Raw genomic sequence first — 21032 nt, forward strand, 5'->3', positions numbered from 1 at the left:
AATAAATAAAACCTAAATCCGAAAAATTAATTCCAAAGCTATATTACATTATTAATTTGTTGGACGCAATTTCATCATAAAAAATCATGATCTAGTTAAAAACCCACTTCCATTTGCAACAACCACTCCCAGAGTCTTACCAAACCGGCAGCACCCATAAATCAAAACTAAAAAAAAAGAAAAAAAAAAAGAGAGAGATCAAAATCTACGTCCTTAGCCCTAACCCTAAATTGCAAAAAAGCAAAATTCAAAATTCCTTGGACATATTTACCCCCAACACCTCCACTTAATCACCCAAATTGCCACCACTATTTTGTGATTAATCCATGCTTTTGAGTAGTTAATCACCTCCTAATCGAGACAAAATCCCTAATATTTCATTACGAGGGAGAGAGTTAACCGGCTACAGCCGGTAAACCATCCCTAACGTGACCGGAAAAGTAACCCCAATTCTTTCATTGTCTCTGTAGGAAGAGAGTGGCGTTTATATCCCTATATTATATAAACCACATTTTCTTAAACTCGTCTTCTCTCCCTCTCTCTTTTTTCTCTGTGTTTTGCTGTTTGTTTCTGGAGAAAGAAAAAAATAAATAAAAACGTAAGGTGAAAAGTTTTATAATCTGGCTTCGTCTTCCCTCGCTGCGGCTTCAGAGAATCACAACAATCTCCGCAGCGAAACGTTTCCTCTGCGTTTTTTGTTCGGAGTTGGAAGAAAAGCTTGTTTTGGAAGAAGACATCGGCTGTTCGACGACTCGACGATCTCTTCGTAATCTTCGTTTCCTGATTTTCTCGGGAAAATTTGAGATATTTGGTCTGAGCATTGCTTTGCCTTCAAGTAAATGTTAATAACTGTGTGGTTTTGTTTTGTGGTTAGGATTTTGGCGTCGGAGAGGTGATCTGCTCGGAGCTTCGGGATTGGAATTCTGGTTGTGTAGGTAGCTTTTCGTCGAGTTTTGCTTTGGAGTTTTTGGTTTTTGGTTTTAGATCTGCTTTGTGCTTGTTGCTTGTGTTTGAATGAGGGAGTTGGTGTTGAATCGCAGTTTGAAGCATGATTTGTGGCTGAGGAGGGGAAGAGTTGGCGGCGGCGGCGACGACGGAGATGAAGAGGTCCAGGGACGAAGTTTTTATGAGCTCGCAACTCAAGCGGCCCGTGGTTTCCGCTCGAGGAGAGCCGTACGTTCTTCATCTCTTGTATTCTCTTCTCATTATTTGTTTTAATTTTGTTTTTGTATTAATTTTTAATTTTTATTTTAATTTCGTGTTTGATTATCCTAGTACATGCTTGTTAATTATGAGATTAAGTTGATTATTGGTCGAATTTTGTGAGTCGGTGCTTGTTGATTTACTGCGTTAATTTTAAAATTAAACGTTTATTTATCAGTTAGAGGCTACGAAATTAACCGGTTTGGCTTGACTTACCGTGGAAAGATCAGTTTTTTGTTGGATTTTCAGACCAATTATCTCTGAAAGTTTCAATCTTACTCAGGTGTGGACTCGGGAGAAACTTAAATTTGAAATACGGATTTTCTTATCTTTCCTTTAACAAAAAAACAAAATTTAGGATGCTGTTTAATTTTACTTGAAAAATTTGTTTTCTGGCGATTGATCTACTGGAAGAGTTCGGGAATTTTGTACGTTAACTAATTTGTAAGTTTCTTTTTCTGCAATGAAGTTCTGGGCAACCCCAGATGATGGCAGCAGCAGCAGCAGCTTCCCAAAAGCTAACAACAAATGATGCCTTAGCTTATCTAAAAGCGGTGAAGGATATATTTCAAGACAAAAACAGGGGAAAATACGAAGAATTTCTTGAAGTCATGAAAGACTTCAAGGCCACAAGGTTCGATCATGTTATATGCTATACTGAAATACTTTACTTGCTGGATGATGGCTTGGTAATTTGCTTATGCGAGCTTGTGTTTACTTGAGTTTTTGTGTGTTGTGTTGATTGTAGAATTGACACTGCGGGTGTGATAGAGAGGGTGAAAGATTTATTTAAAGGGCATCGAGAGCTAATATTAGGTTTCAATACCTTCTTGCCAAAGGGATATGAAATAACCCTCCCACTTGATGATGACCAACAACCTCCTCAAAAGAAGCCTGTTGAATTTGAGGAAGCCATCAATTTCGTGAACAAGATTAAGGTCGGAACATTACTTTGTATCTTAATCTGGCGTTATTGGTTGCTTTAAAGTTTAGTAACCTAATGAATTCTCTACCTGCAGACACGATTTCAAGGCGACGACCATGTTTATAAATCTTTTTTAGACATTCTGAATATGTACAGAAAGGAAAACAAGTCCATCCAAGAGGTTTACCAGGAGGTGTGTTGATACATCTTTTTCGTACCTTATTGCTTAATTTGATGTTGTTCATTTAGTTCGTGTTCTAAAGAATTCACTTTGAACTTCTGCAGGTTGCTGCACTTTTCCAAGACCACCCAGATTTGCTTGTGGAGTTTACCCACTTTTTACCTGATACTACAGGAACGGCTTCCATTCATCCACCTCACAGAAACTCAATGCTTCGGGATAGGAGCTCTGCAATGCCTACTATGCGGCAGATGCATGCAGACAAGGTTTTGTTTTTCCATTCTCACTCTCTCACACCTTTGTATTACTTATTTTTTTTCATATTGATATCTCATTGTTGTTAATGCTAACATCTGGTACACGTGCATTGTTGCCAGAAAGAAAGGACCGTGGGTTCTTATGCTGACCATGATCTCAGTGTTGACCGTCCTGATCCTGACCATGATAAAGCTCTGATGAAAGCAGACAAAGAGCAAAGGAGGCGTGGCGAGAAGGAGAAGGAGAGGAGAGAAGACAGAGAAAGAAGAGAACGGGATGATAGGGATTTTGACCATGATGGCAGTAGAGACCTCAATATGCAGCGTTTTCCCCACAAACAGAAATCTGCTCGTAGGACTGAAGACACTGAACAATTGCAGCCAGGTGGGGAAGGCCATGAAAACTTTGCTGCAAATCTCATTTCATTCTCTTATGATGATAAAAATGATGCAAAAAGTGAGAATTATATGATATTTTTGAACTGATTTACATAATCATTAATGAAAGTTGGTTTTCATCTGGTAATTAATAACTTAATACGTTATAGCAATCTATCTATCAACAAAATTTGATATGTTCGGTTGTTCCTATGTGCGTTTGTGTGTGCATGATAAGGGTCAGTTGTTTCTGCACTTTTTATTTTTAGATGAGCACTTTATTTGCCTGTTTGGTCTACTTCCTCCGGTAGCTTCTTTTACTTATTTTATATCATCGCAGGTATGTACGGCCAGGAGTTTGCTTTCTGCGAGAAGGTGAAGGAGAAGTTACGAAATCCTGAAGATTACCAGGAATTTTTGAAGTGCCTTCATATTTATAGCAAGGAAATTATTACACGCTCTGAATTGCAGTCTTTGGTAAGTTGTATACATGTAAAACTGTATAAACTGTTTTAATTTATTTACCTGTCAAAAGGAAATTTACAGAACACAATCTCTAATATGTATAGATTTTTGCTTGTGTAGGTGGCTGATTTAATTGGAAGATATCCTGAACTTATGGATGGGTTCGATGATTTTTTGGCATGTTGTGAGAAGAAAGGTATTGATCTAATCTATTCTTTTACCTACACTATATATGTGTGATTAACATTATCTAATTGAGTCCTGTCCTGCAGATGGGTTCCTTGCTGGTGTCATGAGTAAAAGTACGTAACATGATTTGTTCCCTTTTTTTGTTCCATATAAGCTAGTTCCTCCTCTTAGTTTATTATAAGAGTTTGGGCACTGGCACAGGCTTCAACAAACCATTTTTTTCTTCTATTTTTTAATTTGATCTGAGGGTTAATTTGTAGGGTTTTTTTTTTTTTTTATATTTTGTCCCTTGTCAATAGACTTGCAAACCAACTATTAATTCTTAATTCATCACAGAATCCTTGTGGAATGAAGGACATTTACCCAGATCAGTGAAGGTAGAAGATAGGGATAGGGATAGAGATCGTGAAAGGGATGATGGGGTTAAAGATAGAGAGCATGAAACTCGAGAAAGAGATAGACTTGATAAAAATGGTGCCTTTGGAATCAAAGAAGTTGGAGGCCAGAAGAGTTTATATAGCAGCAAGGATAAATATTTGGCAAAACCCATTAATGAGCTTGACCTCTCCAATTGTGAGCGCTGCACTCCGAGCTATCGTCTCCTGCCAAAGAACGTATGTGGTGCTTTCTTAGACAATTATCTATTTTTCCCTTTTAAGGAGGTATTGATGCTTTTACTGATATTTCTATTTTTATTTTCACGTCGTGCAGTATCCAATACCTTCTGCTAGCCAAAGAACAGAGCTTGGTTTTGAACTATTAAATGACCACTGGGTATCTGTTACTTCTGGAAGTGAGGATTACTCTTTTAAACACATGCGCAAAAACCAGTATGAAGAAAGCCTGTTTCGGTGTGAGGATGACAGGTTGGTCGAGATTTTTCAGTATCTCGTATGGTTTTCCCATTATTTATTTGTTTTATAGCAACATTAACTCAAGGTGGTTGTTCCCTTCCCACCTCCCTCAAAATTGTATTTATTGTCATCAAGGTTCATGTTGCCATTTTGGCACTTTGGTTTGCTCATTTACTAATAAGGAAACCTCGGGGTTTTTTTGGCATCTCTGTTTTGAGAGGGAAAGATTTGTGGCGTGCTGTTTATTTCTACATTTTGCCCTTCATTACACTACTAATTGCTTGTAAATATTTCCAGCTATTGGCTTTATTGATTTTGGCACTTGGTAATTCATCTTCTTATATTTCTTAGGTTTGAACTGGATATGTTGTTGGAGTCAGTGAACGTAACAACCAAGCGCGTGGAAGATCTATTAGAAAAGATCAACAACAATACAATTAAGATGGACAGTCCAATTCGTATTGAAGATCACTTCACAGGTTATATTCTTTTAATGACTGAATTGAAGATACCTGGTTATGTGATATAAGCTCAGTTGCTGATTTTCATTTTCTTGGGGATATATTTTTGACGGGACTTTTCCCTTTTCTCTTCTTTTCTAGCTCTGAACCTAAGGTGCATTGAGCGATTATATGGTGACCATGGGCTTGATGTGATGGACGTGTTGAGGAAAAATGCTCCACTAGCTTTGCCTGTCATATTGACCCGTTTGAAGCAAAAGCAAGAAGAGTGGGCAAGGTGTCGTTCAGATTTTAATAAAGTTTGGGCTGATATATATGCCAAGAACTATCACAAGTCACTTGATCATCGTAGCTTCTACTTTAAGCAACAAGACACCAAGAGCTTAAGCACAAAAGGTAATTTAAAAATTGAAATCCCATCTTCTATTTCCTTTATTTCTTTGACCGAGAGTTTTTAGTTTTACAAAATTAATAATGGCGGTTATATAGGCCATGATAATAGTAATAACTGTGTATCTTAATTGACTGCCAAACCATCTATGAGATTGAGATCTACACTGTTAATCATTTTATTGGGCAGGTCATGCTATAAATTTACATTAAATAAAGTAGGCTTTCTCTTCCATTTTAGTTTAGAATATTGAGATTCTGTATTCTTCCATTCTTTTACAATTGCTCTTTCCACTTACGGAATTTATTGCTTTCCACTTTCCTCTCATTGATGAGAACAAACTTTTGCAGCCTTGTTGGCTGAGATTAAAGAGATTAGTGAGAAGAAGCGGAAGGAAGATGATGTTCTTCTTGCTATTGCTGCTGGAAATAGACGACCTATTATTCCGAATTTGGAATTTGAGTACCCTGACCCAGAAATCCATGAAGATCTGTATCAACTCGTCAAATATTCTTGTGGAGAAGTTTGCACAACCGAGCAATTGGATAAAGTTATGAAGATATGGACAACTTTTCTTGAACCAATACTAGGTGTTCCTACGCGGCCTCAAGGTGCAGAGGATACCGAAGATGGTGTGAAAGCAAAAAATCTTGCTGTAAAGAGTGGTTCTTTGAGTCCTGGAGAGAGTGATGGTAGTCCTGATGGTGATGCTACTCTGACGAATTCCAAACAGTTGAATTCATCAAGAAATGGAGATGAAAGCATTCAACCTGAACAATCAAGCTCTTGCAGGACTTGGACAGTAAATGGGGCTAATGGGGTCAAAGAAGAAAGTTGTCTCAACATTGATCATGCTGCATGTGAAGGGGATACATTGTACAATACCTCTCGACAAGGTAAAGTGCAGAGTAACACATCTCCAGCTGAGGAAACGTCTGGAGTTGGCAAACAAGACAATTTCAATGAACGATTAGTGAATTCTAATGTATCACTTGCCACTGGGTTGGAGCAAAGTAATGGAAGAACTAATGTAGACCACTCATCAGGTTTGTAGAATGTTATAAACTACTGAAAGTTTTTATCCGTGTTACTTGGACATATTGCTTTGTTATTTATTTATTTATTTCTTACTATTTCTTTCTGAAATTGCAACTAGATTTCTGAAATCCTTTTTTTTTGTTGGTTACTAGGGCATAGTTCTACTCCGTCCAGACCTGGTAATGGCACTGTTGATGTTGGGCTGGAGTTACCTTCATCAGAGGTATGGTTGACGCTATGGTAATACTTTGATGTTTTGAGAACCCTGGTTGATATGGGCATTATGGGTTGTTGGTACATATCAGCTTTTGATTAGTCAATTCCTTGGTTCTATTCACTACTCATGAAATCATGGCCCTTAGACTAGCTACACCTGACAAACTGTTTGCTAGTGGTCTTTCTGGTGGGTCCTGGATATTATCTCTAATAATATTGTCACGGTAAATGTGTGCTGAAGATAATTGTGTTCCTATTTATGTCATAGGGTGGTGATTCTACAAGACCAGGTATTTCCTTAAATGGAGCAGTAGCGGAAGGCGCCGTAGGTCTCAGATATCTTGAAGAGTCTGCTAGACACTTCAAGATTGATAGAGAAGAAGGCGAGATATCTCCAAATGGAGATTTCGAGGAGGTTAATTTTGCAAATTATAGAGAAGCTGGTTCAGAGGCTGTTCAAAAACCAAAGGATGGTACTGTCAGCAGGCAATATCAAGCCAGACATGGGGAAGAAGAAATATGCGGTGGAGAGACAGGTGGAGAAAATGAAGCTGATGCTGATGATGAAGGTGAGGAAAGTGCTCCGAGGTCATCTGAGGATAGTGAGAATGCCTCTGAGAATGGTGATGTTTCTGGAAGTGAATCTGGTGACGGAGAGGAATGTTCTCGTGAAGAGCATGAGGAAGATGGGGATAATGATGAGCACGATACTAAGGCCGAGAGTGAAGGTGAAGCTGAAGGGATGGCTGATGCCCATGATGTTGAAGGAGATGGAATATCTTTGCCTCTTTCAGAACGTTTTCTCTCGACTGTGAAGCCTCTTGCAAAGTATGTTCCTCCAGCTTTACATGACAAGGAGAAGGACTCTCGGATATTTTATGGAAATGATTCTTTCTATGTGCTATTCAGGCTTCACCAAGTAAGGTTCATTTTAAGACAAGTATACAAAAGTGTACATATGTACTGGTGAATAAGGACTCAAGTACTTGTAGTTCAGCCACTAGATCATATATGGATAATAGTGGGTTGTATGTATCTCAGCCGTCCATATCTAGTCTAATGGATTATATGCAAGTACTCTGGTCAAAATATCTATTTTGCGTCTCTGTCTCTTTGAGTTTAGTAGATGTTGATATACGTGTATCCCAACTGTTTCACTTATTTGACAGACCTTATATGAGAGAATACAATCAGCAAAGATTAACTCATCATCTGCTGAGAGGAAGTGGCGGGCTTCTTCAAATGAGACAAGCCCTACAGACTCTTATGCTAGGTAGTTTTGCTTTGGTCTCCTTGTTTGTTCACAATTAAGTGAGTATATATATCCTAACTCCATATTTTATGGTACAGATTCATGAATGCACTTTACAATTTACTTGACGGTTCTTCTGACAATACGAAATTTGAAGATGATTGTCGAGCCATCATTGGGACACAGTCATATCTTTTATTCACATTAGACAAGCTGATCTACAAACTCGTTAAGCAGGTAGATGCCCGTATACGTTATCTTCTTTCTTCAAGTTTCTTTCCCATCTTCCTTTTTTTACCCCAGAAGTTTTGCTTCATTTCCCTTTTTTTCTAGCTCCAAACAGTTGCCAGTGAAGAGATGGACAACAAACTCGTTCAGCTTTATGCATTTGAAAAATCAAGAAAACCAGGAAGATTTGTAGATGTGGTTTATCACGAAAATGCTCGCGTTCTTCTTCATGATGAGAACATTTACCGCATCGAATGTGTACGTCTTTTATGTGACATTCTAAGTTAATACTGTCTACAATTGTAGAATTTCAACTCCTTAAATTAATTATCACTACTTTCCTTGTTGCAGGCATCCTCTCCAACCCGGGTGTCTATTCAGCTAATGGATTTTGGGCATGATAAGCCTGAAATGACTGCTGTTTCTATGGACCCTAATTTTTCTGCGTATCTGCATGATGAATTCCTTTCAGTTCTTCCTGACAAAAAGGAGAAGTCCGGGATCTTCTTGATGAGGTATGTTTGCTATATTTAGGAGTACGGAGTTTTTTAAGTTGAGTTGTTGTGACTATAAATTCTTTGCTTATTTTTTGCAGGAACAAACGTAAGTATGGCAGCGATGATTTGTCTGCTATCTGTGAGGCCATGGAAGGACTAAAAGTCGCTAATGGTCTGGAGTGTAAGATCGCTTACCATTCATCCAAGGTACTTAATTCACTCCTCTGTCTATAATTAGCTAGTTACATTTTTAATACATTATGACGGTAAGTTTTGAATTAAATCGAGCCACTCTTTGAGTTTCCATTTTACGATTAGGTCTGCATTTCTGGCTGTCTGCATCTGTCAATCAATTAAAATTTTGTGTGTATAGGTCTCATACGTTTTAGATACAGAAGACTTTCTGTTTCGGACAAAGAAGAAAAGGAAAAGTTTGCACCAGAACGGTTCATGCCATAACCTGGCTAGGTCTTCTAACGGTTCTAGTAGAGTAGAGCGATTTCAGCGGTTGCTTTCTGGCTCATGATATGCCATGTTTTTACCATCAAGTAAATATGGTATGTGCTCGGTTTTTTAATTGCGATATTTGATACTTCTATCGTTTAAGGAGAGAACCCTGATTAACTATTTGTGACTCTGTTTACATTTGTTTCTCCAGTAGCATTTTGCAAGCATTACATACAGTGGCGCTGGAAACCCGAAAAACTTGAGTCGCTGTAGCGAAAAACTTTTTGTGGAATTACCTTTGTATTCTCATGGACCTGTCTCTCCAACCTAATAAGGAATTGACGAGGGAGGAAGGGGGGATGTGGATCGAAAGTTGTATACTTTTGAGTTGGCACTCCGAGCCCCGTTCGTGTAAATAGAGGTAATTTGTGTTGTAAACTTGGGATTCATTTTATTGATCAATATTTTTTGTTAAATCTTTTGTAATAGCGTATCGGAAGATCTAATTGATTTTACAGGACAGTTAGTGTGTCGCCGGTCGTTAAAATTGCCTGGCCGATTTGTCTTATTTTAGAAGGCCGGCCAACCAGCCTGCCCGATATTTACTTGCAGAAATCCAATCGTAAACTTTCCATTTTTGTGTGTTTATCCAAGCGAGGCGTTGATGAACGAACTCTTTCAATATGTTTAAAGGTTTGTTTGGGAAAGTTTGATAATCATTTCGTCTTTAGTTTAAGGTCTCTGTCGGTGTTTGATTTAAACCTCGTTGAAGGTCTTACCTTAACACTCGATCATGCGAGAGTCGATCTGTCCACCCGACTACATTCACTGGGGTGGGGCGGAGATTGTCCGGGGGAAAATGTCGACAAAATGCATTGTGAAATAGTGATCCAGGAATTTACGACTGTAGACAACCAAATGCATTGTGAAATAGTGATCCAGGAATTTGCGACTGTAGACAATCAATGGTCGTGATAGAACCGGTTATATTATTAATCCTTACGTTGTTTAAAAACATTTTGACTTCCAACTATTTTGGGTGATTCTCTAATTTGGAACTAATACAAACTCCTGAGCGGCCTTTTGCAATGAATAATTCCCTAATTTAGGGGGGATTAGAAGAGGATTTGTTTTTTAAGCAACGATATATTACACTACGAGGGAGGAGAAATAAATTGAAATCGCTCAATGTGGAGAAAATTCATCCCTTCTAATACAGATACGATTGAAATGGACAGGTTTTCAGTATCCATCTTTCTATCTTTTAGTCCGTCATAATTTTTTTTTCCTCACCTCAACGTGCCTTGAAGAAAAGGAGTAATCCATTTCAATTAAACCTGGCATTTTGGATCCGACCCGTTAATATTAGTATTTGGGTGAATGCGTAATGGGTCGGGTTGCTAACAGGTCACTTTGGGTCAACCCGTTAGACCTGTTAGCACCCGTTAGTTGAAGATGTTTTAGTAATTTTAGTAAAGTCTTAACAAAAAAAAAATAAACTCTGCAAAAAAAAAATTAATAATAATAATTGATAACGGATTAAACAAGTGACCCGTTAGCTTAACAGGTCGGATTCGGATGACCCATTAGCTTAACAGGTCGGATAGAACCCGACCCAAACCCGATAAACCCGACCCGTTTACAGGTCTAGTTTCAATCCAATGTAACGTACCAAACGAGCCCTTAATGTTTTTGTTTTGTATTTATTTTTTCAGATGAAAAAGAATGGGAAGGTCTGATACAATGTCATCAGTTGGGTTTACAAGATTCATTCTGTTATAAACATAACGTTATTCATCCAGCCAGCTCACTAATTGGAGGACGGTCCATAATATTTGACGCCGTCTTTGCATTACTCCGCAGTAGCGGATCAATATCCGGCAACTTGGGAATTTGCGCCAGCAGATCGATGGTTCGCCGTAGGAGGCGGGCTAAATCACCCTCGTCCATCGCGCAGTCCATCATGATTTCCCTCCAAGTCAACCCAGAAACCCAGGCTTCAACCATACCTGAAAACTGTGTGTCCAAATAGCAAGGTTTATTTACCCCATGTTTTTCTTGAAGCTCAAGAAAAGAGCTTCTCTGATCATCCAAGAAGCTGACCACGTCGATTACTTTACTCGAAGGTTCGAATATGTAGCTGTTGTTCTTCCAAGGACGAACTTTGATCCCTTCGGATACTAAACTTGCGCAGACGGCAGCAAGTTCTGGGGGCTTCAAACCTATTAAGATTTTGTTTCGAAGAACCATGGCAAGCCAGAGTTCGTTTTCTCCCCGAATGGCAGCTGCTGTTACACCAAGTGGAAATATGACATGGGTATTGATATCCAATGCTCGAGTCTCGTGTATGACATTGCTGATCTGCAAGAACTCCTTCCAACCGGAGGGCTCAATTTGCTCTATTCGATTAGTCAAACGCCTTGCTCTACTCTTTAATCTTTTAATCTTTTCCTCCGTAAACTTGGCCATGTCAACAATTTTCTTGTATTCTCTGAAGCCTTGCGTACGCGAGATCTTCTTCTTCAGACGTGAAACCTTGTTTCTTTGATCTTTGTAACGTTCTACTGCTTCATTGTATGCTTCTGACTTATGCAAAAGCTCGTCATGTTCAGAAAGACTATTCAAGACTGGAACATTCAAACTCCAAGACCATGTCTCAAGAGATCCTTCCATGTTCCAAAAACCGCCGAGTTCAGACTCGGCAAGCTTCTCCCACTTCAGCTCCGTCTTATCCAGAAGCGTGCTCATAATTTCCCGAGGCAAAGCATCTCCTAGCGCTAAAGCAACATTTGGGAAACCCGTCTTATAAACTGTTTTAATCCACTTTTCTGTAAACAAATACCAGGAATTATCTGAACCAAGAGCCACGTAATATGATGGTTCGAAAACCACATTTGGTTCAAACTCACAGGCCACTGCATTTAGTGCAAATGAATCATCAACAGAAACCAAGTGCTTGAGCTTTGAACTGTTGACCGTGTCAACTTTCCCCAAATAAACAGCCGGGATAGACTGTTGAACTCCTTCAGAATCCTTGTACTGCAAGCACAAAAAGGGTAATTGTCCGTTTTCAAACTCCTCTAACAACGGTCGTAGTGAAGACATTTTTTGAGATTCCATTCTTCTTCGAAGTTCGGTCCTCAGTCGTTTCTCTGCTCTTAATTCCTCTTGTAGATCTGCAATCTCCTTATATGCTGGTCCAGATAATATCTTCCTACTCCTTCTATCAATTGCTTCATCGCTAATCTCTGAAGACAGTGTCTCAATCTCTTTTTGAATTCTAGTAAGCTCCTCTTTTGCGGCAATCATAACATTGCTGCCAACATAGTTTCCGAAACTTTGCTCGACTAACTTTCTAGCTTCTTCCAAAGTTCGCCCTGATAGGGAGGCTTCAGTGTCATCTGGTTCATTTGATCTATGAGTAACTTTCGCACCAGCAAGAAGATTCAGCACCATTCCATATGAAGCTGTAAACTGCGAGACCAAAGGTTCAAGTCCAGCAAAAACAATCTTGCAACCTGCTTCAGCGCCTTCATAAGGACTTTGAACAAGCACTACATGACCCTTTTCATCAATGCCTCTACGTCCAGCACGCCCAGCCATTTGAAACAGTTCGTTTGGACTTAATTGGACACGTCCAGTGTCACCTCTTTTGCTGAGGGATGCAATAATGGCTGTCCTAGCAGGCATATTGATTCCTGCAGCAAGTGTTTCTGTTGCAAAGACGACCTTAACAAGCCCCCGCTGAAACAGCTCTTCTATGAATGATTTCCATAAAGGTAGACAGCCAGCATGATGTGCAGCAACCCCATGCAGTAAACCTTTCACAGCAGTCTCCCTGATAGCATCAGGATACTTGATGCGGAACCTCTTCAAGGCTAATTCAACCTCACTCTTCTCACAGTCATCCAAGAGCGTGATATCTTGAACATACTGAACAGCAGCATCACATCCTTTCCTACTAAAAATAAACCATATTGCTGGAAGCATATCCCGAGTCTTAAGTTGCCATAATGTATCGGTAATTTGAGGTACCTAAAAGGAAAATAGTAAATAGTGAACAGGATCAAATCACCGTGTCCCTAGGAAAAGAAAAGGAAACTTGTTCTGGGTCTCACAAGATTAATGCATGAATCATACTTGCGAACGGTGTATTAAGTTGATGTCATTCTTTGACAGTGGTCGTCTAGACATGTTACCATTACTGTCATCATAACTCATCTCATTTCCACGTCTTCTTGAGCCCCTCCTTCTAGAGCCATCGTCTTTGTAAGATTTTGTTCCTGAAGCATTGAGTTGAAGATAATCGACTGACAACCTCCTGTTTCATATAAAGAAAATGTTTATATTATTAGACGTCCATCATATGCTCAAAGGAAAGAGATGCAGGGAAGAAATTCAGAGCGAACAACACAAGAATAAGATTGAATCCAGTTATTGAGTATAAGTGATAACCAAAACATAATATTGGTATATAAGCATATTCCTAACTGGCAATGCAAGTTAAACCTTCAAAAAATTGCATCAACGGAATAACTCTAAATAGCTTAAAGAAGCGAAAGGGGATCTCATAAGAAACCCCAAGCGAAAAACAGCACCTTAAAGCAGTTAGTCCAATCTACTCATGAAAAAATAAATTAAAATGGAAAGGCATCCCTTCTCAAGCTGAACACTAATAAATAAAAAATAACGAACCTCGAATTTACATTGTAAATGAAAAGAATGTACACAAAGTACCTATTCATGTGTTTTCCCGTCTTGTCAAGAAGATGCAACAAAGAAGTCTTTGTCGAGAAATGCCAAGTCAATGGTACTGGACGCTTTGATGAAGTTACCAATTCAGTTTTACCATGAATCTACAAGAGGATGAAAGGAGTATAAAATTGAACCCCGTATATGTCTCCAAATCAAAATGTAAAAGAAATTGTAAAAACAACGTAGGGGGAAGACAATGTAAGATATTTACAGTCTATGTGAGCATCAAATCAACCAAGGACCAAAATACCTGACCAATCCAACCAGCCAATTCATCTGGGTTTGCTACTGTTGCTGACAAACATATGAGTTGAACTTTTTTCGGGCAATATATAACCTGAAATATATGATAAGATTCTATGACTAAACACTACGGTAGCATTACTGGCAGTAAAAGGAGCATCTTGACAACAAACTGCACTTACGATTTCTTCCCACACTGTACCCCGATACATGTCACTCAGATAATGAACTTCATCCAAGACAATGACATCTACGTGAAAAAGTCCGTCCCCAGAAGAAGCCATTCCCACACTGCATCAATAAGCTTAAATGAAATCCCATCCTTAATCCCAAGAATCCACTCGGATGTTGAAATACAAAGTTGAAATCATGAATGCGTAAAAAGGTATTGTGCAAGATACAAAATGTACCTCTGATACAACATGTTGCGCAAGATCTCAGTGGTCATAACTAAAACCTGAGCATCTTTATTTACCGCAGAATCTCCGGTGAGAAGGCCGACATTGTCATCGCCAAAAGTCTCACTGAAATTACAAGAACGCATAAGCTAATTCGATTCAACATATCACAAGTGCATCACCTACATTGTGAAACCACAAAGTCACAAAGCAATTATATTACTCTCAATCTCTCATACCGAAATTCCCGAAACTTCTGATTGGACAAGGCCTTAAGTGGAGTCGTGTAGAACAACCTCCTCCGCCTAGCCACCGTTGCGACGGCGGCAGCTTCCGCTATCAAAGTCTTTCCACTGCTCGTCGGCGCCGATACCACCACCGACGAACCTCTCAAGAACGCTTGTATCGCTAATCTCTATCCAAAATTATTCAAAAAAAATCATTCCAAAATTCATACGAAACATGAAATCTTCAAATGTGTGATTCGAAATTGAAATTCACCTGAAACTTATCGATTCGGAAATCGTAGATAGAAGCGAGCTCGTGGTCATCTATCATTTCCTCGCCGAACACTTTGACTTCGCCGCAGAGCTTCTCCACTCTCTGCCACTTGAACTCCTCCGGCCGAGTCGACGGCTCTGCGTCAGCCACCGAACTCTCAATTTCGTCGTCGCTCTGCTCGAGTCCGTCCGACATGTCCCCAGTAACGTCGTCGTACTCATCCGCGGCAACGTCCTCGTCGTCCTCCTCCTCCTCTTCGTACTCGTCTTCCTCCTCTTCTTCATCCGCATCGTAGAGCTGAGATTTGGCGGGGAAGGCGGAGCTGGGGCGCTGGAATCTGACTCGGAATCGCGGTGAGGTCGGAGAGTGCGCGGGAGGTGGTTTGGGGGAGCAAAACCCTAGGGTTTTGGTGGGGTGGCGGGGGAGGGGATGGGAAGCGCGGCTGAGAGGAAGGAGGCGCGTGAAGATGTCGGAGGGTGTGAGGATGGAGAGAGTGTCCATGGCGGGAGAGAGATTTTTTGGCAAACCACCCTCTCAGTTGAGAGTGATTTGGCTTATCGTTTTAATTGTGGGATATTTCTCGGAGTCGGACAACCACCACACGACGTCGCTTCGGTTCCGTATGCCATTTTTTGTTTAAGTACCGTTGATTTAGACAGTCTGTTGGTTAGTGTGACCGGGAATTTCAAAGTAAGTGAAACCGTTGAGATTTCAAGATGGGCCGACGAATTTCGGCCCAAATCAACCTCCATGGGCTTTGAGATGTTTTTTTAATAAGTGCTTATTTAGAAAATACTTTTATAACTATTAACTCATAAGCTTTTTTAAAATTTTCTGTTGCACGTGATTATAAGCATATAATTTTATTTTTTTTGCCAAAATAAGTATATAATGTTTTTTTATTCCCAAAAAAATGAATTGAATACCAAATTATTGTTAACTTATTGTTTGAATTAGTTTAAAGAATATGATAAATACAATACTGATTTTAGTCTCTCATGTACTCTTGTTTAATCATGAGTGTTGTCTTTTGATTTATCAATTTGATGACAAAAAATAGAGACGTGTAATAAAAAAATTGTGAAAATTATTTCTTTTAGTCCAACCTCCGCTCCTAATATTATTGTATACAAAAATATCTAGGCTATACTATTTTATACACTTCGAACTAAAGACTCAATGGAGCATATTTTTTTAATTATTTTATACCTTATAAGATGCACCCACCAAACCACATGTAGCACATCTTTGATTACTTCCACCAAACTCCATAGAGAAATGCTTAGGAGAAACTTCATATACTCTCTCACACTTATTTTTTGACATAATATTTTATAATATTAGCACATAAATTGTCATTAAATTATGAGGTAAATTGACGTTAAACTGTGAGGTGACAGAGATCCATGAAGAGTCTCTTAGCATTTCTCAAATGCATTTGGCATTACTTTCACACCAGTACATAAATTTTTAGTCGATGCTCTAAACATATGCACAAATTTAAGAGCAATTTGATCACCTTTTGTTTTCAGTTTCTATTTTTATTTTATTTTCTATAATTAAAAATTAAAATCCTGTTTGGTAACTATTTTCAGCTAAAAAAATTGAAAACCAAAAACTAAATATTATTGAGTTTTTAAAAATCAGTCTTGAGTTTTCACTTTTTAACACTTTTGTTTTCAATTTTAATTTTTTTTGAAAATTTGAAAATTAAAATTAATTACCAAACAAATTTCATGAAAAAAATAGTTATCAAATGATCCATAGCTTTTAGTTCAAATTAAAATTTCGAGTACACTACTTACATGTATTTAAGTCAATCATCATCTCGATGACCAGATGATGATTATATTAAATACATATATTTGTATAAATTATATTTGACTATCTCATAATATATAAATATTATACTTAATGCCGCAAATTAAATAAAAAACACATTAAGAAGAAAAATAGAGTAACGCATACTCAAATTATAAAGTCAAAGAAATCACTCCGCCCACCAAAAACACACGACAGCTTTCATTTTTAAGTTATAAGATATTTTCGATCCCCTGTCGTACTTCGCAAATCGCAACCGAATTCCCCCACTCTCGACTAGTGTCTAAGCTCCCATCGTCCCACACAGCCGGAACGATTCAACGGTCAGAGATGGCTCTATCCCGCCTAGCTTCCTCCTCCGGCTCCAATCTCCTGAGGCCCCTCACCTCCGCCTTATCCCTCACCCCATCTCTCCGCCGTCCGATCTCATCCGCCGCCGATGACTCCACTACCCTCACGATCGAGACGTCTATTCCCTTCACTTCCCACAACTGCGAGCCGCCCTCGCGCACGCTCGAGACCACTCCCAAGGAGCTTATGACGTTCTTCCGCGACATGGCGTTGATGCGCCGGATGGAGATCGCCGCCGATTCGCTCTACAAGGCCAAGCTGATCCGTGGGTTTTGCCACCTGTACGACGGCCAGGAGGCCGTCGCCATCGGCATGGAGGCCGCAATTACCAAAAAGGACTGCATCATCACCGCGTACCGTGACCACTGCACCTTCCTCGGCCGCGGTGGGACCCTCCTGCAAATTTTCTCGGAGCTCATGGGGCGCAAGGATGGCTGCTCCAAAGGGAAAGGTGGGTCGATGCATTTCTACAAGAAGGACGCCGGGTTCTATGGCGGCCACGGCATTGTGGGCGCTCAGATTCCGCTGGGATGCGGATTGGCTTTTGGGCAGAAGTACTCCAAGGACGAAACGGTGACGTTTGCTCTCTATGGTGACGGTGCGGCCAATCAGGGGCAGTTGTTCGAGGCGCTTAACATTTCTGCGCTTTGGGATCTGCCTGCGATTTTGGTCTGCGAGAATAATCACTGTAAGTAATTGTAGAAATGGTTCTTCATAAACCAAGGATTAATTCAATAGAAACTGTCAATTTACATAGACTGAATGCTTTCGGTGTGAGCTTTGATACAGATGGAATGGGTACCGCCGAGTGGAGAGCGGCGAAGAGTCCCGCATATTACAAGCGCGGTGATTATGCTCCCGGCTTGAAGGTCGGATAGATTTTTGTTTACTGAACTGTTGAATTTTATTGGTTATTAACTTGTTGCTAGTGCATTTGCCTTGAATTTTTAGCTTCTTAAAGAAATGATGGTTTGGTGGTTGGTAAAGCATGTAGTTGTAAAGTTCTACCGAATTGAGTCTATCGTGCGAATTACATGGGTGGACGATTGTAGATGATAATAAGATTATTGTTTCTGGTATTAATTTCTGCTCATATTGCTCATGGTTTGTGGCCAATCTTCAGGTGGACGGTATGGATGTGTTTGCCGTAAAGCAGGCATGCAAATTTGCAAAGGAGCATGCTCTGAAAAATGGACCCATTGTGAGTTATTTATTTGTTGTTTTGACATGTGTTTTGAAGTTCTTGTGTAAACCATGGTGACATGAATTGCTATACTGTTAGGACAATCAAAATATTTTTTCTATTGTTTTAGTTCGTAATCCCACATATAAAAGCAGAACTCGATTGGTAGTACTTGTTACAAATGAATTTTTTTGTGGGAAAACCACTAATTCCGTTGTGATTGCAAATGCATGCAATTTGTGCTACAGCAGCCAGAGTATGTTAATCGTATATTAGATTGAAGCTACAATGAGTCATCAAGCATGTAGTCTATGAATTAATCATGTCTAAGCTTCTAGTCCAGGGTCAGTTGTGACAGTAAATGTATGACTATTCTCTTGGTTTTGGGAAATGTCCCTTTAGGATTCTAGTATAAACTTGGGTATACAGCAATTCAGTTCTACTTGTAGAGTTGCCTTTCCCGCATTTGTACACCATTTGTGGAGTAAAGAATGATACAATGCTCTGGGAATGAAAAAGGCATGAAACAAAATGTTTGGTACACGTATTAGATTCTTCCTTTTTGTAAGTTGAAGTTTGTGTGGTTCACTGATGAATTGTAACCTTCATTCAGACCCAGGGTTTTGTTTAGATTGAATTTTGAACCTTAGGAATTAATTGGTCCTTTTGAAATGGTCTGGTTCTGTGTGATATACGAAGTCGAACAATAGCATTTCAGGCTTTTACTTGCATACTTATGATTCATACATTCATGGAACTCGTGGAACTATTTCAAGTGTTATAATTGTTGAATTGTTGTTTCTCTACATGATATTTTTTGCCTGACAAATCTTCCTGATGCTGGTGGTCAGATTCTTGAAATGGACACTTACAGGTACCATGGTCACTCTATGTCTGATCCTGGTAGCACCTACCGCACACGTGATGAGATTTCTGGCATAAGACAGGTTTGATATGCGTGCCTAAACCTTTTCCCCTTTTTCTATTTTGGAGATTATATGCCATAATTTCTTAAGTGTGTCTTTTATATTTTTACATCGTGATGTGATTTCTAGGAGCGTGATCCAATTGATAGAATAAGAAAGCTGATATTTGCTCATGATCTAGCTACTGAGAAGGAGCTAAAGGTATGATTCAACTAGACTCACTTATATATAAAATTTATCGTCATTTCTATTGAGGGCACATTTTAGTTTAATGGTCCCATTCATGTCTATCATCTTGCTGTTGGGGGATTGATCCCTGCTTGAATGCCATAAAGGACTATGAGAAAACTATATATACACATATATATGTATTTATCCCTTTCTTTACTCTTCTTTTAGGATATTGAGAAGGAAGTAAGAAAAGAAGTTGATGAAGCCATTGCTCAAGCCAAAGTAAGAAACTCTGTTGTCATTTAATTTTATTAGTTTATTTTGTTATTATTTTTTTAAACGCTTGCAGTCATTTTTTATTTTTACTAGATATCGTTCTCTCACTGTTTTTGATGTCTGTTGTTCCCTTTTCCAGGAAAGCCCAATGCTAGAGCCCTCTGAACTCTTCACAAATATCTATGTGAAAGGCTATGGAACTGAGGTAATATTTTAATCCCTTGTATTTCACACACAGATAAGCACACAATATTCATTTTCTTGGTTGTTATTATTGTATCTTTATGGGTAGTAAACAAAAGCTTGTTACTGTCAGTTGAGACTCTACCGCTCTGTATGGGTATCTGATGCTAAGTTGTTAACCAATACTTGTGTGATTATGTTTCACTGAATTTGAGCTTAGTTATAGTTTTCTAAAGTGTTTGGTTTTAGTTTTCCTTGGGTATAGAAGAATTTCGACCATCTATATATATCATAGAATCGGTGCAAAACGTTGAGTTATTGTTCATCATCTGTTTACGTGAAAGTGAGATCATGATCATTGGAGCTGTATAGCTTACATTCTGTAAATGTACAAACTTGGAACCATAATCATAAAGAACTTTCGCAACCTTTTTCCTTGTAAAGATAAATTTTTTACATACAGAAATCATTATGCTAATTTGACGGTCAATGTGTTAAAGATAAATAGTTATTGGTCGAGTTGGGTCCCGGGTTCTGGTATAAGCTCTCTCTGATAAATTTTCAAGAAGTTGAGGGTATGATTTGTAAGACTGATAAAAATGTCTGAAGCATTAAAAGGAAAAAAGAGACATAACTGAGATACATATAGTCATTTTTAGTAGCTGATTGGTATCATCACTTGATTAGGTTACGTGACCATGTTTTACTTAACGACGTCTTTGACTATGTTGTAAATGAACGTTACTTGCCCCAGTTGCAGCTAAAATCTCACATCGAATCTCTGCTTAATCTGAATTGGTTACCGTCCCCTTTTAATGATGGAAAGTTTTTCTGTTTAATTGCAGTCATTCGGAGCAGATAGGAAAGAAGTCAGAACTGTACTCCCCTGAATCTAAAGCGGAAAGTTGCCGATGACCAATGGTGTCGTCCTTCGACCCTGAAGGTCCCTCAGTTCACATAATTGGACCGCACCTTCCAATTCCCCGGAAAAGAAAAAAAACACAATAACGGTTCGAGTCAAGATGGCCATCTCTTCCTGGTTATACATTTTGATACTCGCCTTCTTTTTTGTATAGGATTACTGATTTGCATTCATGAGATGTAGGTCTCGAAGCTCGAGAGGTTATACACTTTCGGGATCGATACGAACATATTACTCGTTTGCAGTTTATGGTCATGGGAAATCTGCTTTTCCCAGTTGTATTTAAAGCTTATTAACGGGCATCGCATGCCATTCGATTA

General features: G+C 39.0%; 3 protein-coding genes and 1 long non-coding RNA gene across 7 annotated transcripts; 3 read left to right on the forward strand and 1 right to left on the reverse strand.

The window, feature by feature from the left end:
* The first annotated feature begins 516 nt into the window (after positions 1-516).
* On the forward strand, positions 517-9458 carry LOC126607484 (paired amphipathic helix protein Sin3-like 4). Of its 4 annotated transcripts, none has more exons than XM_050275087.1 (25): positions 517-766; positions 875-935; positions 1041-1173; positions 1673-1837; positions 1952-2141; positions 2223-2321; positions 2414-2575; positions 2687-2951; positions 3285-3421; positions 3530-3605; positions 3682-3711; positions 3935-4212; positions 4310-4464; positions 4804-4931; positions 5055-5309; positions 5655-6350; positions 6495-6565; positions 6827-7477; positions 7728-7831; positions 7909-8047; positions 8144-8296; positions 8390-8553; positions 8634-8742; positions 8909-9092; positions 9194-9458. In XM_050275087.1, exons 3-24 carry the CDS (start codon positions 1100-1102, stop codon positions 9059-9061), a joined length of 4254 nt encoding a protein of 1417 aa, XP_050131044.1. In that variant the 5' UTR covers positions 517-766; positions 875-935; positions 1041-1099; the 3' UTR covers positions 9062-9092; positions 9194-9458. The 4 variants fall into 4 exon arrangements, with proteins under 4 accessions (XP_050131044.1, XP_050131046.1, XP_050131045.1 ...); XM_050275089.1 differs by having other exon boundaries at positions 9197-9458; XM_050275088.1 differs by having other exon boundaries at positions 875-931.
* A 1016-nt stretch (positions 9459-10474) lies between these two features.
* On the forward strand, positions 10475-10726 carry LOC126608153 (uncharacterized). The gene is made up of 2 exons (XR_007617756.1): positions 10475-10549; positions 10581-10726. It is a non-coding gene; the product is annotated as an uncharacterized LOC126608153 (long non-coding RNA).
* On the reverse strand, positions 10661-15491 carry LOC126608152 (DExH-box ATP-dependent RNA helicase DExH15 chloroplastic). Its single transcript, XM_050275955.1, has 8 exons — positions 14880-15491; positions 14618-14793; positions 14391-14504; positions 14163-14271; positions 13988-14074; positions 13720-13838; positions 13123-13303; positions 10661-13017 (listed from the first exon to the last, which is right to left on the reverse strand). Exons 1-8 carry the CDS (start codon positions 15378-15380, stop codon positions 10777-10779), a joined length of 3528 nt encoding a protein of 1175 aa, XP_050131912.1. The 5' UTR covers positions 15381-15491; the 3' UTR covers positions 10661-10776.
* Positions 15492-16884: 1393 nt separating this feature from the next.
* LOC126607883 (pyruvate dehydrogenase E1 component subunit alpha, mitochondrial-like) lies at positions 16885-21032 on the forward strand. Its single transcript, XM_050275584.1, has 8 exons — positions 16885-17739; positions 17841-17920; positions 18175-18252; positions 19086-19181; positions 19290-19361; positions 19560-19613; positions 19747-19812; positions 20636-21032. The coding sequence occupies exons 1-8, from the start codon at positions 17031-17033 to the stop codon at positions 20678-20680; spliced, it is 1200 nt and encodes a 399-aa protein (XP_050131541.1). The 5' UTR covers positions 16885-17030; the 3' UTR covers positions 20681-21032.

This window comes from Malus sylvestris, chromosome 16 (assembly GCF_916048215.2).
Source record: "Malus sylvestris chromosome 16, drMalSylv7.2, whole genome shotgun sequence".
Lineage (NCBI taxonomy): Eukaryota > Viridiplantae > Streptophyta > Magnoliopsida > Rosales > Rosaceae > Malus > Malus sylvestris.

Bases quoted from the DNA above. Each gene is read 5' to 3' on its own strand.
- LOC126607484 (XM_050275087.1), top strand. From the start codon at position 1,100: ATGAAGAGGTCCAGGGACGAAGTTTTTATGAGCTCGCAACTCAAGCGG. The intron at 2,952-3,284 runs GTGGGGAAGGCC...ATATCATCGCAG, and splicing joins CACTGAACAATTGCAGCCAG to GTATGTACGGCCAGGAGTTT. The intron at 4,465-4,803 runs GTTGGTCGAGAT...TATATTTCTTAG, and splicing joins TTTCGGTGTGAGGATGACAG to GTTTGAACTGGATATGTTGT.
- LOC126608152 (XM_050275955.1), bottom strand. From the start codon at position 15,380: ATGGACACTCTCTCCATCCTCACACCCTCCGACATCTTCACGCGCCTC. The intron at 14,272-14,390 runs GTACATTTTGTA...TTATTGATGCAG, and splicing joins CGCAACATGTTGTATCAGAG to TGTGGGAATGGCTTCTTCTG. The intron at 13,839-13,987 runs GTATTTTGGTCC...ATCCTCTTGTAG, and splicing joins TGGCTGGTTGGATTGGTCAG to ATTCATGGTAAAACTGAATT.
- LOC126607883 (XM_050275584.1), top strand. From the start codon at position 17,031: ATGGCTCTATCCCGCCTAGCTTCCTCCTCCGGCTCCAATCTCCTGAGG. The intron at 17,921-18,174 runs GTCGGATAGATT...GCCAATCTTCAG, and splicing joins ATTATGCTCCCGGCTTGAAG to GTGGACGGTATGGATGTGTT. The intron at 18,253-19,085 runs GTGAGTTATTTA...GCTGGTGGTCAG, and splicing joins CTCTGAAAAATGGACCCATT to ATTCTTGAAATGGACACTTA.